This window comes from Mirounga angustirostris, unplaced genomic scaffold (assembly GCF_029215605.1).
Source record: "Mirounga angustirostris isolate CCGP_5_RB_7025 unplaced genomic scaffold, mMirAng1.0.hap1 SCAF_17, whole genome shotgun sequence".
NCBI classification, from domain to species: Eukaryota; Metazoa; Chordata; class Mammalia; order Carnivora; family Phocidae; genus Mirounga; species Mirounga angustirostris.
In genome coordinates this window covers 47849243-47864081 of record NW_026991725.1, presented here as the reverse complement: position 1 = coordinate 47864081, position 14839 = coordinate 47849243, and the positions used below count along the sequence as shown (strand labels likewise).

Below are 14839 nucleotides of genomic sequence, written 5' to 3'. Positions count from 1 at the left end.
GGGCCGGCGGGAGGCGGGCCCGTTGATAGGCAGCTATAGTTGCGCAGGCCCCGAGCCGCACGCGGCTGTGATGGCCGAGTGGTTAAGGCGTTGGACTCGAAATCCAATGGGGTCTCCCCGCGCAGGTTCGAATCCTGCTCACAGCGTGTGTACTTTTGGGAACGCGCGTTACTGCCCTTGGAGAGAGAAAGCCATTTGTTTTCCTAGCGCTTCCTTCCCTTGGAGAAGATACCGCATTTATCCCGGGGGCCTCCGCCACCCGCGACCAGCCCGCGAGCGCCCCCTTGCGGGCCTTACGCTCAGACCTGCGCCTCCTCCCATGGGTGTGTCCTGTAAAAGTCACTTAACTACTAATTTGAATTGTTCACGTCCCCAAACCCGGATGGCTAGATTAGAACCCGGATGGCTTCTCAGGGCTCTTCGGCAGTCGTCTTACATCCCCCCTATCCCTCCCCCCTGCAAGTCTCCCATACGACTGTTTCATCCCTTTTGTCACCCCGAACCACGAGTCCCTTCCTCCCTCGGCCTTCCTGGTTCACTGAGAAAATAGGCCTTCTGGAGAGATTGCCCCATCGATATCCGCAATCGCACCTGCCGACCTACCTGACTGCCTACCTGTCTGCGGTTACATGCTCTTCCCTTCCCTCAGTGGTGTAGACGAACCTTCCACCTAACCAAGGCCAACCCCTGCACTTACTAGATCTCCCATTCCCCGGCCCACAAGGGCTCAAGGACCCTGCTCTCCTTCCTGCACCATCAGTTTTCCTCTCTAGCTGGATCACTCCCACCAGCCTGCACACATACTGAAACGTATTCCAATTTGGAACAAGCAGAACAACAAAAACGACCCTGACACCACACACCTCCCCCTTCAGCTCCCACTCCGTCTCTCTGTTCCCCTCTTCTGCAAAACATGTTATCATATACCTACTCTCCCCCAATTCCATCTTCCCGTTCTCCTTTGAACCCTCTCTAATCAAGTGCCCACCCTCCCCCCACCCCATTCTTCAAGGTGCTCTTGTTAACAGGTTACCAAAGGACGGTGCATTGCTAAATCCATTGATCTCTACTTATGGATGCTTACCCTCCCCTTAGAAACGCTCTCTTCACTTGCCCTCTGGGACACCCTAACTCTTCTGATATTCCTTCTCCATCATTAGCAGCTCATGCACAGACTCCTTTGCTGGATGATCACCTTCTGGATCTCTGAATGTCAAAGTGTTCCCACCGCTCAGTTTTCCAACCTCTTCTCTATCTATACTCCCTCCTTAGTGATCTCTTTAAATATCAACTAATAATACATAAATACATCCAAAATGTTCATCTCCAGCTCCACAACTCTTTCCTGAATTATAGATGCATATATACTATTATGTACTTATCATTTCTGCTTGGATATCTAATATCGTTTCCGTTTGTGATATCTAATCACAAACAAAATGGCCAAACCAACTCCTGGCTTCCCCCTGAAATGAGCTTCACCTGTAGATCTTCTATCTCAGGAAAGGAAAATTCCATTTCTTCAGTTGGTCAGACTAAAAACCTTAGGATCATCCCTGATTCTCTCTCACACACACACGCAGTCAGGAATTTATTTAAAACATGTTAAAAACCTGGCTACTTATCACCATGTCACCACTACACCCTGGTCCACCCACATCTCTCACTGAGATTATTACAACAGCCCCTAGATTATTTCCTTGCTTCCTTTCTTTTCCTTGTTCCTTTGCAGTCTACTCTGAACACATTAGGCATAGTGATCCTTTCAAAACATAAATCGGAATCTGTCATTCCTCTCTTCAAAATCTTCCATGGGATAGCAATATGAATTCATGGTTTGTAACTAGTGACATATAAACATACGTACATAAACATAAACAAACATACATATATACATATATATTTCCTAGCTCTTTCCACTGAGAAAGCCTAGAAGGAATGATACACAAATAGCAATAAGCACACAAGTGACCAGATCTTGGTTACTAAATACCATTCTCCTCTAAAATGAACCAGGGCCGGGGCGCCTGGGTGGTTTAGTCAGTTAAGCGTCTGCCTTTGGCTCAGGTCATGATCCCAGGGTCCTAGGATCGAGCCCTGCTTCTCCCTCTCCCACTCTCCCTGCCTGTGTTCCCTCTCTCGCTGTGTCTCTCTCTCTCTCTGTCAAGTAAATAAATAAAATCTTAAAAAAAAAAAATGAACCAGGGTTCCTAGGAAAAAAGGCTGATTCCAGGGCTTCAGTTAGGGAATTATAAGATGCTCTTGGAACACTTTGTTGCACAGCAAAGTAATGTTCAAAGAATTTTGGGTACCTATAAAAAAAAAAAAGACATAACAGCTAAGGGTTACAGCTAAAGGAGCTCCCGTTGGCTAAATCTGGGACAAATCAAGCATTAAAATAAGGAGTGATTGTGATGGATTATAATTCCTTAAATCAGTTAAGACTCCAAAGTTCATATCAGTATAAATAAATAAAATGGGAAGGAAGGGGATGGCTCTTTTTACAGTAAACTGCCAACTAATAAATATGGAGTTAGAAATCATCAATGAATACTCAAGTAGAGGGTGAACCTTAATGGGGCCGTAAGTAGCGAAGAGTCTCAAAGTATCTTCCCACAAATTACATTAATTACTCCTCGGGAGGGGGCCAATAATAACGTTCCGGCGGACAGCCCTGGCCAACACCATCTAACCACGTGACCGAAGACAGTATTACTATTGAGGCAAACTGACCTGTGTCTTCCTACGTGACAACACGGAGGACCGAGAAGGACCTGGTGTCACTTCCGTGGTGATGTCCCCGCCAAAAAGACATAATCTTTTTGCTAAATCCATTGATCACTACTTATGGTGATTCTAACTTGATTCTAACCGTGAAGAAACATCCGACAAGCCAAACAGAAGGACACTCTACAGAATAATGGTCTTGAACTCTTCAAAACCGAGAAGATCAACAGCGAAGATTCTTGCAGATTAAATGAGACTGAAAGGACCTAGGAGTGAGACAAAACCACGTGATCCCGGACTGGCTCTTGAATCAGGACAAAAGAGCTATAAGGACATCCCTGAAACACTTTAGGAAATTTGAATATGGACTGGAGAATTAAATAATGTTATTATATTAATTTTGATATTGATAACTGTACTATAGTGTTAAAAGTGCTAGAAACAGAACAAAACAAAAAAAGCTAGTTGTGGGGGTGGGAGGTAGGGGGTGGAAGAGCCCTCCAATGGGCTCTCATCTCCTTCAGAAATGGGTGAATCGTGACAAAGTCCATGGAACCTTCTAGAAGGTCCTGGGTGATCAGGCCCTGCCCCCCCTTTATCTCTCTGATCTCAACTCTGGCCGTGCCAACCTCGTCCGGTGCCGCCATCCCCTCCTTGACAAGCCAGGCATGTCGTCCCTCAAGACTTTTCCTGCCTGGTGTCTGCCTGGAGAGCTCTTCCCCGAGGCACTCCTGTGTAGCTCTCACCTCTTAAATTTCACCTTCTCAGTGAGTCCTAAGGCTCTGATTATACCCTCTGAAATTACAATTCCCACTCTCCGCTCCTTTGCTGGCTTTTCTCCAAAGCACGTAACCACCACCTGACAAATACGTTTTGCTTAATGTTCCTGTGACTGTTTCCCCTACAAGACCGTCTGGCCAGTGAGGGTGGGGATTATCCTGTTTTGTTTTGGGTTTTTTGGGGTCTTCTACCCTGATTCATCCCTTGCCCCCCCCCAGGGGGCGGCCCGGTCCTCCTACTTCCCAACTCCCAAGCCCCCAAGACCCAACCCTCCAGGAACTCCCCCTACCCAGGACCCAGGGGGTCCCAGGAAGCCAGCCTCCCCTTTGAAGAACAAAGAGGGAGGAGCTGAGCCTTGGAACCCAGGCCTGGGGAGACGTCCCAGCGGGGGAGGGGAAGCTCGGGACACTCCACCAGCTGCGCTGTCTCAGTTCCTGGCCGTGCCTCCCGCCTCCCTAGGGGCCCAGCGCGTGTGGGACACGAGCTCCCCTCCCCCAAGCCCAGATGCGGTCGCTGTTGAGATGGCGGTGGCCAGGAAGAGGCCCAGACACCCATACACACACCATATGCACGGGACCCGCACCCAGGCCCATACTGACAGAGGCCTGGAGGCCGCACAGAGACCCCCCACCCCAAACCTTCAGAAACACTGGGCATCCGCCTGGAGGGTGGTCTCTCAGCCTCATATCTGCACAGGAAACCCTGCTGGAGAAAATCGTGCAGCCAGGACAACTGGCCTCAGGTTTTGGGGGCTTGATGTGTCTATAATTTGGGAGGGGGGCTTTTTTTTTTATATATATATTTTTTTAATGTTTTATTTATTCATGAGAGTCAGACAGAGAGAGAGAGAGAGAGGCAGAGGCAGAGGGAGAAGCAGGCTCCCCGCCCAGCAGGGAGCCCGATGTGGGACTCGATTCCAGGACCCCGGGATCACGACCCGAGCCGAAGGCAGACGCTCAACCATCTGAGCCACCCAGGCGCCCTGGGAGGGGGGCTTTTAAAGAAAATCATACTAAGGTGGGTTTTGTAGAGAGATCACAACTCACAAATTGGAAACGCTGACTGAAGCGTGACCCATGTCACCAAGTCCAGAAAACTACAGCTTCTTTGCATTAATGAGCAGCCTGCACATCTCTGTGATACTTTCTACAGACTAGCTACCGGTTCTGTTTCCACCATCCACGTCCTTATAGTGACAAGAGCCACTGGACCCATTCGTATGGCGTGTGCCCCCCCTGGCTTTGCTCCTTCATGGCACAAGGCCTGGTGACGGACACAGGTGATGGCAACTTCCTGGAACTCATTCCCACACCAGGGTAGCCAGGCTAACCCGTTATACGTGGAAGTCATTGGGAACCACCTCAACATATCCCACGAAACCGTACATTGTATGTCTCTCCAGCTCCCCTTTCCCGGAACTGGATCCCCAAATGGCAGCAGCCACTCCAACCCCAGAGGGAAAGAGTGACAGGCTGGCAGAGTGGGAAGAGACAGCGGTCTTCACCGTTTACAGTTGAAATATCTTACTTTTGCCAATCTTATAGAAGCACATGGCCATGTGAACACATTTGCTAGCCCCCCCCCCCCCCGCCAGGAGTCAGTGCAAGCGAGGGGGTCCTGAAGCATAAACTGAATTAGCTTTTGGTGAATTGGCCTCTGCACTTGAAACTTTTGATCCCACATCTCAAATGGACTCTCAACCTGCCTAGAAATCCTACTCCTCTAGCCCACGGGGCTTTTCCTACTCTCCAAAATGAACATTTCACACCTTCTTTCTCCTCAAACGACCTGAGCTCTCTCCCTTCCAGCAGCGAGCTGGACTCTTTCTTCTTTGAGGAAATGAGAGCAACCAGGAGAACCTGGCTCATTCTCCCTGCACCCCAACTGACCCGCACCCTCTGTCTCCCCCCATCTGCCTGTGGGTGAGGAGCCTTCCCTACTACCTGAGGCTGATTTCTCTGCCTGGCACAGGAGTCTACTGCCCAGCCCCCATCCTCCTCCCTGCCCCCCTCCCTGGGCTGCTCCCTTCAGCCTCCAGGATGGTCCGCGCCCCTATGTGCCACAGACGGTTCTGCTCATCGCTCATGGCAGAACTTGCTGGAGATGTCTACAGCTGCTGTCTGCATGCCTTCCCTCCCATTCTTCCATCAACCCACCCTAACGGGACTGTGCTCAGGTGCCCCTCTGCCCAGGTCATCAGTGACGTCCAAGATGCTAAGCTGATGGTCGCTTCGCTCTCTTGTCCTTACTTGACCTCCCAGGAGCTTAGCTAGAACCAGTGGCTCCCTCCTTCATAGACTCGCTGTTATCCTGGTTTCCCAAATTCTCTGTCCCAGGGACACTGGCCCTCTTTTTCAAGCTCCCACTCCTTTGGCTTTTCTGCTACCTTCCCGATCACTCTAGATTCCTTTGCCAATTCCTGCTCCTCGGACCAGCCTGTAAGTCTTGGGGGAGTCCCAGGGCTCCTTGCTCAGCCCCTCTCTTCTCTCTCCACACGTTCTCCCTGGGTGCTCTAGTCTCATAGCATTAAAGCCATCTATCTCCCAGGGACACCCCCACACTTACCCTCCACCTCTGACCCCCAACTTCATACATCCCATAGACGCTTGGATGTCTAAGGGGATCTCAACTAATCTGACTAGAGCGTAACGTTTGGTCTGTCTCTCCAAACTTTTCCCAAAGCTCCACTCCCCTGGCGTTTGCCATCTCAGTAAAAGGCACCATCATCCAGCCAGTTACTTAAGCCCAACACCGAGAAGTAACCCATTCACTTCTGTCTCCGCTGCCTCCACCTGATACAGGCCACCATCAATGTCTTGCCTAGAAGGCTGCTCTAGCAACCCAAATGATCTCCCACACAGCAGCCAAAGTGGTCATTTAAAAGAGAAGTCAGTGACCATGACTTTCCCGGTTAAAACCCTCCACTTGCTTCCCCTGGCACGTAAGAATAGAGTCCAAAGTCCTTGCCGAGCTTGCAAAGCCCTGTGTGATGGGGCCATGCCCGCCTCTCCCTCTTATCTCTGCCGCACCCCAAATCCGCGGTCCCAGGGACATTGGCCCTCTTTCTCTAGCTCCCACCAGCAAAGTCCATTCCTGCCTCACAGCCTTTGCACTTGCCGCGCCTGTCACCTGCTTTCAGCGGGCTCTGCTGGGCTGAAATATCACCTCTTCCTAGAGGATGTCTCTGACCACCCCGAGTAAAGAAAGCAGGACTTCACTCTCAAGCCATTGCCCCGGCCGGTTGCCCGCCCCCCACCCCCACCAGCCTAATAACCGTGTTATGTTATTTTCTGCTTTCTTAGTTATTTTCTGTACTCCCCTCCCACCATAATGTAGCTTCAGCAGAGCCCAGACCAGTGCACCCTGAGTGCCTACCCATACTGGGCACCCAAGAGTAATCGACTGAGTGAGTAACACTCGCAGACAGACAGATGCCCAGATTGTCGTACAGTTTCCTGCTGGGAGCCACGGCCGCGGCTGCGAGGAGCGAAGAGAGCATTCCGCGTCCTGACACAATCCAGCGACAGGAAACCCCCAGATGAAACGGACTGAAACAGACCCGAGGCAGAAAGCGGAGGCCGAGCAGGCCCAGGGCGAGCTCCGGAGAGCGACCCAGACTCAGCGAACCAGAGACCCGGGCCCGCAGGAGGCCGGGCAGCGGCGCGGCACGGCGGGAGGGGTGGGGGTCGGGGTCGCCCCCGCCCCCAGGCCCCCCCCCCCCCCTCCCCCGGCTCACAAGTGGCCGCGGCAGCTGGCGAGGGCGCCCGGCCGCCCGCCGGCCCGACGCGTGCGGGATCAAAGCGGCCGGGAAGGGACGGGCGGGGAGGTGGCGGGGGGCTCGGAGGTGTGAGCGAGCTTCCCAGGGGCTGGCAGGAGCGTGGGAGCGCAGAGTGCCGGGAGGCGACAGAGACCCGGAGAGACCGCGAGAGGTCAGAGACCCAGGCGCGCCGGAGACGAGCCGCGCGGGCCGCAGAGGCCCGGAGCTAGAGACGCACCGACACAGGTGCAGACCCAACGAGACCGCGCGGACGCTGCTAAGACACCTGGAGAGATAGAGCCCCCGAGGGGGCCGCGGGGGGCACAGGAAGACGGCGGAACCAAAAGGCCGGGACCCACGGACTTAGAAAAAGCAGGCGTGCTTCAGAGAGCACAGAAACTAGGAGGGAGCGAGCGAGGAAGAGAAAGGGCCAGAAGAGCCCGGGACTTGGGGCGCGTAGGGCGGAAAGGCCCCGCCCCTCCCCCGCGGAGGGTGGGAGGACCCCCGGGGCAGGGATCCGAGCAGCGTGTCCTTTCTCAGGGTCACGCCTGCGGAGGTGCGGGGCCGGGGGGGGGGGGGGGGGCGGAGGGAGGGGTGAGGAAGGCAGCAGGACCCCCGGGCTGGGAGGACGGGAGTGGGAGGACCTTGAGAATCCGGATCTGGATCCAGAGCCTCCAACTCTGCCATAGGGTAAAAAAGTTGAGTATTAATATTTGCTAAGAATGTCAAACAGATGCTTCTTGGACATTTCATCAGACTTCTCCCCTACTGGGGGACAAGAAAAAACAAAAATGAAAAAAACGGTTAAGCAGTGCATTGGCCGGGAATCGAACCCGGGCCTCCCGCGTGGCAGGCGAGAATTCTACCACTGAACCACCAATGCAGGCGACAGCTGCTCCTTACTGACCCTACCTGAGCTTGTAAGAGGTGGAGGCGGCCGGGGTCAGGCAGAAGGTGTAGGCCAGGGGCTCGGCGGAGGAGTGGCCCCCGAGTAGCTGACGTGGGTGGAGCGCCAGGCCATGCTTCCTCCCGCCCGGATCCGGCCACCCGGCCATAAAGTCGCCCCATATGGCCAGGGGCGGCCCCACACCCGGGTGCGAACAGCCCGAGGCCCCGAGCCTCGCGTGCAGGTGAGAAAAACTCAGCCCGAGCGCAGGTTCCCAAGGAGGGGGGCGAGGGGGGCTGCTGGGGCCACACATCTGCGCTCCCATTTGGCCCAGATAGGGGGAGGTGGGATGTGCTGGCGGCCCTGATCCCAAATGGGAGCGCCCTCCCCAAGGTCTGTGTGTCTCCAGGCTCGGGCTTTGGCAAGGCAGACTCCGTGAAACAAAACAAAACAAAACCCCAAGGTGTGGAGAGGCCCTGGGAGGGCTCGGAGAGCCTCGTCGGCCTCTGACTCCGCAGCTTACCTTCCGACTCGGTCTGCAACCTTGTCTTTCCGTGTCCTTGTCCCCGGCGGTCTGGCTGTCCCGTGAAATCTCTGATTTTGTCTTCTCAGACACTTTATCTGGAAGCCTCCGAGCGTTCACGCACCATTCTGCAGAGGGTCATGTTCTTGGTTTGAGGTGGGTGTTGATCCCTTTTTGTATCTCTTTCCTGTCCCTTTAAGAAAACGGCCTGTTCCCTGCTCCCCGATGGGCTGGAGGGGTCCCCAGGAGCAAGCAGCGGGAGCACGACTTATGTCAGGTGTCCTGGAAACCATACGCCGGAACCTCCTATAATTAGTTTTGAATCAAATACTTCTAAGTGGGAAGGTTTCTCCACCCCCTGCCCATGCTTCAAAGCCTTGCTTCCTCTTCCTTGAGGGTCCCGCTCCTCCCCAGTCCAGCCATGGGTCAGTATGACCCTCTCCCAGCACCTGCTTCACTCTGCTCTATAATAGCTACTTGATAACACCCGTCTTTCCGCCTCGCTCCTGTAAGGGTAAGCTGGGCCTGTAGTGCTTATGTGTGTATGAACGACCCAAGCCCACACCAGGTGTGCGTAGTGCTGGGGGAATGGAGTAAGATTCACTAAGATCTCACAGAGCGGCTCCTTCGCCCCAGGTGCATTAGACAGATTCACCCAGCACACTCAGGTCACTCCCTTACCCAATTAGGAGGTGGATTTTGGGGGAAGGTGTATAAGATCCAGTCTGGGGGCTGAGGGATGCTATCTCTTATTTCAGAGTCGGTGGGGAAACGGAGAGCTCCCAAGAAAGCTGCGAATGGTGGTTGGCGGGGAGGACTCTGAACTTCATTCCTGAGTCCTGTCCCAAATCACCTCAACTCCCTCTCCCCCTAATAACCTCCTCCCTTCAGCCGGGTTCCACCTCATTATACAGCCTTAGGGGACTTAAACCAGCCAATGCTGCATTGGCCCCTCATTTCCCACACTCCCAGGCCAGTTCCACTCCTTCCCCTCCCCCTTGCGCTCCTCCCCTTTCCGGGAGCCTCGTGCCCCGGGCCGCGCCGGGCGGGATCCGGGTGCCGAAGGGGGCGGGTCCGGGTCCTACACCCCCCCCCCCAACCCAGGAGCCTGCGGGATATAAGGCGCCAGGCGGGCAGGGGCTCGGTCCACACCAGGGTCCGGAGGAGCGATGGTCACTCGGGATCGAGCCGAGAATAGGGACGGCCCCAAGGTGAGAGGCGGGAGGGGAGGGAGCGGAGGTCCTTGGTCCGGTCAGGGGACCGGGTCCCTGAGACCCCGGGGGAAGGGAAAAGCCTGGAGGCGCAGGGTTGGAAGGGGGAGAGGTGCGTGGGGGACCCAAGGAGCCAGGAGGTGGAAAGGAAGCTGAAAGGATGAAGAAGGGGGCAGAGTCAGGGCAGGAGCTGCGTGGGCGGCAGAAGTAGAGGTCTTGGGTTTGGGTAATGGGATGTGGCACCTTGCGGCTTGGAGGGCGTGGGAGGGGGCACGAATTTGAGTGAAATAAGCAAGGGGAGCACAGAGCTAAGGGAGGCGGGTGGAAACTAAGAGCGGAGAGGCTAGGCACTTGCTCCACGCGCTCGGTGAGCCAGAGCTGGCCCAGGGCAGCCTCATAGAGAAGGCCCGGAATGCACTGGTTCCAGAGGCCTGAGACCGGGTGGCAGCTTTTAGAACCAGTAGAGTAATGTGACTGCATAGACGGGTTAGAGGGAGAAGAGGAGGCGCGGTCGCGCTGGGTATCTCCCTTTCTACACTCAGGGCCGCCGACTCAGAGCCCGGCACCTTGCGGGCCACGTGTCTGGGCGCAAAGAGGGCCCCCAAAGTTCTCCACTGAGACAGAGAGACTGCACGAGACGGAGACGTAGAAAGAAAAGAGGAGGAGGAGAAGGAGAGACACAGAGAGGGGAGGAGGGAGGACAAGACTGAGAGAGGAGAATGCAGAAGACCCGGGAGAGAGAGGAGGCGAGCTACAGACGTTGACCCTAGGGGCGTTGGGAGCGGGAGCGGAGAGGGACCCAGTGGGCCCGGCCCTAGGCCCTCGTTGGGGGGTCCGGGAAGGGGTGGGGGCGGGACTGTCCCAGCCGCTGGATCAGAACGCCGGCGCGGCCGCGCTGAGTCTCGGTCCGGTCGGCCCGCTCTCCCTTTCCTGCTGGTCGCAGATGCTGAAGCCGCTGGTGGAGAAGCGGCGCCGGGACCGCATCAACCGCAGCCTGGAAGAGCTGAGGCTGCTGCTGCTGGAGCGGACCCGGGACCAGGTCAGTCCTTCCACCGCCCGCGGAGCGTCCCCGGCATCCCGTCCTCGCGACCCAGGGCCTCCCACTGGGGTGGGGACACACGCTGCACTGGCGACCCGGGCGCCAAGGCATCCTGACCCGAGTCCCGCCCTTGGAAACCCATCCCAGAGCCCCCTCTCGCTCTCAGAACGCGATCTTCATGGCCACCCCTCGGGTCTGTAAGTTTCACACCCGGCTCTGTAAATTTCACTCCCAGGGTCGGTCCGTGTTCAACCTCTAGGTCTGTAAGCGCTCGCTCCTCCTCCCCCATCACCCCTCAAAACAGCCTGCAGGGTGGTTCATTTCCGTCCCTGGGTTTGCCGTTTCAAACCCCCTCCTCACCCTGTGGGTTGGTTTCATCCCCTCGGGTTGGACGGTGTAGACTCAAGGTTTCCCAGGACCGTCCTTGGTCATCGCCACTCCGCATTCGGTCGCGCGCTCCGTGGGCAGCGCGCACACGCGATCGGGGGCACCCCTAGCTCCCGCATCCGCCCTCCCTTCTTCCCCCTGCCACTTCCCCCTCTCTCCCCACCCCTCTCTGTCTTTGCGCCCTCCCCCTCCCGTCTGTAGAACCTCCGCAACCCGAAGCTGGAGAAAGCAGAGATACTGGAGTTCGCCGTGGGCTACTTGAGGGAGCGAAGCCGGGTGGAGCCCCCGGGTACAGCGCGGGGGTGGGGCAGCGGAGGGCGGGAGGGGGGATTCACGGAGGCCCGGGGACCGGGGTAGACGGGGCGGACCCTGCGATGGACGGTGGGCTTGGGGAGTGGTAGGCTCTGCTCCGAGGCGAGGTTAATAACACCCGCGCGTGTCTGTCTCTGTGTCTCCCTCATTTTCTCCCTCTGTCCGTCCATCTGGCTTCTTGTCTCTGTCTGTGCGTCTGTCGGGCCTCGGTATCTCTGCGCCCCGCCCCTTCCCTCACCCCTGCTGGGCCCCTGCCCTGCCCGCCGGTGCTCCCGCCGCCGCGGCTCCAGGGGTTCCCCGGTCCCCAGCCCAGGACGCCGAGGCGCTCGCCAGCTGCTACCTGTCCGGCTTCCGCGAGTGCCTGCTTCGCCTGGCGGCCTTCGCGCACGACGCCAGCCCGGCCGCCCGCGCCCAGCTCTTCTCCGCGCTGCACGGCTACCTGCGCCCCAAGCCGCCCCGGCCGGAGCCGGTAGATGCGAGGCCCCAAGCGCCGCGCCCACCGCTGGACCCCGCCGCCCCGGCGCCCGGCCCCGCGCTGCACCAGCGCCCCCCAGTGCACCAGGGCCCCCGTAGCCCGCGCTGCGCCTGGTCCCCGTCCCCCTGCTCGCCCCGCGCCGGGGATTCCGGCGCGCCGGCGCCCCTCACCGGACTGCTGCCGCCGCCGCCGCCGCCGCCGCACAGACAAGACGGGGCGCCCAAGGCCCCGCCGCCCCCGCCGCCCGCTTTCTGGAGACCTTGGCCCTGAGCTTTGGGGGGTGGGGCGGGGGCGGGGGCTGGGGGTGAGGTAGAGACTCCAGCCCGAGGGCAGCAGAGGGACCCGGGCGTCGGGGCTAGCAGGTGTTGGGGAGGGCGGCGGGGCGCGCGGGCGCAGCGCGCGGGTGAGATGTGGTCTATATTAGAGTATCTATATAAATATATATTTCCCTGGTTCCTGTCCCTTTTCCCTGCCCCCCCCCCACCTTGCATCTAGGATTGTACCCTCTCTGCCCCCGGCCCAGCCCCGGTACCTTCCCGAGTCCTTAGTGCATGGAATAAAGTGGTTATTAAATCCCCGTGTGTCCCCGAGCCAGGGGCCTGCCTTTATGTCGGCGTCCACGCCCACTTTCCTTCTGTCTCCCTTTCCTTCTGTCTCCCGCCCCTCCCAGTCCTGCTCTCCATGGCCCAAGCCCCGGGGCAGACAGGTAAGTAAAGAAGAGAGCAGAGCGGAGACTGAGGTTGAAGCTGAAACCAGGTGGAGAACACTGAAATAGGGTAGGGGGAGAAGGGATGGGAACCTTTAAGGAAAAGCCGGATAAAGAGGAAGGGGAAAAAAAAAATTGAAATAAAATCGACTCTGGTGGGATTCGAACCCACAACCTTTGAATCGCTCTTTCGTCACTAGAAGTCCAATGCGCTATCCATTGCGCCACAGAGCCACCTGGCGGGCGGCGGCGTCTGACGGCTTACGGGTACTAGCATGCGCAAGGGGCGGGGAGGGAGAGGGGTGTGAGGGGATTGGGCGGGTGGGCCAGGAGCGCGTGGTTGGGACCTCGCAGGCCTGCCGGGGAGAGGTAGCGGGCCAAAGGCACGAGAGCCAGGTGGGAGTGCGGGCGCGCACGGGCGGAAGAGGCCGGGAGGGAGAGCAACCGAGCAGGAGCGAGCGAGTACAGAGCTCCGGCTGCCCGCTTGGGGGATGCTTCCGGCCCAGGCGCACCCCACTCCCAGATGTGGCCCCACCCACGAAAATAAACTTGTTTTCGTTGCAAATGTCGGTGTGTCTCTATTTCCTCCGCCCTGTCTGTTTCGCCGTCCGCTGCTCCCGGGTCTGGGGTTTCCAAAGAGGGCCCGCTGACTTAGTAGAGTCATCGCGAGCCTGTCTCGCCCCTCTAGTCTCTTAGGAGGACTACGGGGAGGACCCGTTTCCACGCAGGTAGCGTGGCCGAGCGGTCTAAGGCGCTGGATTTAGGCTCCAGTCTCTTCGGAGGCGTGGGTTCGAATCCCACCGCTGCCAAGATGGAGTTTTCCTGGTGGCCTGTGCACCGTAGAACTCGTAAACCCCCTTCCAATGGGACGTATGTCTCTCCTTTTTACAAGGACTGCATTCAGCGATGGCACCATCCCCTCCCTGCTATTCGGGACAGCCTGGGTGGTGGCAGCCCGCAGTACGGTGTCCTGAAACTGCGTTCTCTCTCAAAACTGGCGCAACTTGTTCTATCTTTTAAGTGCCGACCGTGTGTTTCGATGGTGTGCCGGCGGCGCCGATCACCCGGTCTGGGAAGCCCAAAGGACGGCGTCTTCGTTTGCTTTCCTTCTCAGACCCTCTCGGGGGACGAGAAACGCTCATGCACGAAGCTGAGAAATAACGGTACGAGTTGAGGCAAAAAACCTAAGGTTCCACCGAGATTTGAACTCGGATCGCTGGATTCAGAGTCCAGAGTGCTAACCATTACACCATGGAACCCACTCCTGGGAGACCTTTTCTGGGAGTGTACATAATACTGAAGTTCTTGCCCCTCCCAATCTACCCTTCACAGAAATGAGAAATGAGAAAAGAAATGAGAAATGAAAAATGAGAAATGAGAAAAGAAAACAAAAACATCTACCTGAAGCGATGGGCGCCTCTATGGAGCTCCTGAGATACGAACTGCGATGCGCTGTGACGTGTAAAATGCACACCATACTTAGAAGGCACGGCACTTAACTGAAAAGAAGATTGTTAAAATTTCATTAATAATTTAAAAATATTGGTTAAAATTTAAAAATAATTTAAAAATATTGGTTAAAATCATTAATAATTTAAAAATATTAAAAATATTGGTTGAGATAAGATTTCATGGGGTTAAATAAAAAATGTTATTAAAATTAATATCACCTGGTTCTGTTTACTCTTTAATGTGCCTACCAGAACGTTTGCATTCGCAGGAAACATCTCTACTTTCCCTCCACTCTCACTCGTTCTACTTTCTGAAAACTAAAAACCCTATCAGTTCTTTTTTAAAGTCATGTAACAGCACTTTTGTTATTCTTTTTTTTTTTTCTTGCTTTTGTTTAAAGGAATACAGATATTACGCTTACTCAAGAAGAGATTTATACTCCTAAAAAAAAAAAAAAAAGCAGACGCCCGAACAGGGACTTGAACCCTGGACCCTCAGATTAAAAGTCTGATGCTCTACCGACTGAGCTATCCGGGCTCTTGCTAGGGCGTTGCGCTACTGCCTATAAGAGCTGTTCGCCCGCG

General features: G+C 56.1%; 1 protein-coding gene and 6 non-coding genes across 7 annotated transcripts; 3 read left to right on the top strand and 4 right to left on the bottom strand.

The window, feature by feature from the left end:
• The first annotated feature begins 64 nt into the window (after positions 1–64).
• Positions 65–146, top strand: TRNAS-CGA (transfer RNA serine (anticodon CGA)). The gene has a single exon. It is a non-coding gene; the product is annotated as a tRNA-Ser (tRNA).
• Positions 147–7897: 7751 nt separating this feature from the next.
• HES7 (hes family bHLH transcription factor 7) lies at positions 7898–13792 on the top strand. Its single transcript, XM_045888166.2, has 6 exons — positions 7898–8394; positions 8763–8829; positions 9432–9884; positions 10828–10923; positions 11512–11599; positions 11913–13792. The coding sequence occupies exons 3-6, from the start codon at positions 9843–9845 to the stop codon at positions 12365–12367; spliced, it is 681 nt and encodes a 226-aa protein (XP_045744122.1). The 5' UTR covers positions 7898–8394; positions 8763–8829; positions 9432–9842; the 3' UTR covers positions 12368–13792.
• TRNAG-GCC (transfer RNA glycine (anticodon GCC)) lies at positions 8077–8147 on the bottom strand. The gene has a single exon. It is a non-coding gene; the product is annotated as a tRNA-Gly (tRNA).
• On the bottom strand, positions 12951–13037 carry TRNAR-UCU (transfer RNA arginine (anticodon UCU)). The gene is given in 2 exon segments: positions 12951–12986; positions 13001–13037. It is a non-coding gene; the product is annotated as a tRNA-Arg (tRNA).
• Positions 13531–13612, top strand: TRNAL-UAG (transfer RNA leucine (anticodon UAG)). Its single transcript has one exon. It is a non-coding gene; the product is annotated as a tRNA-Leu (tRNA).
• A 198-nt stretch (positions 13793–13990) lies between the features above and the next one.
• Positions 13991–14062, bottom strand: TRNAQ-CUG (transfer RNA glutamine (anticodon CUG)). Its single transcript has one exon. It is a non-coding gene; the product is annotated as a tRNA-Gln (tRNA).
• A 657-nt stretch (positions 14063–14719) lies between these two features.
• Positions 14720–14792, bottom strand: TRNAK-UUU (transfer RNA lysine (anticodon UUU)). Its single transcript has one exon. It is a non-coding gene; the product is annotated as a tRNA-Lys (tRNA).
• Positions 14793–14839: the final 47 nt, after the last annotated feature.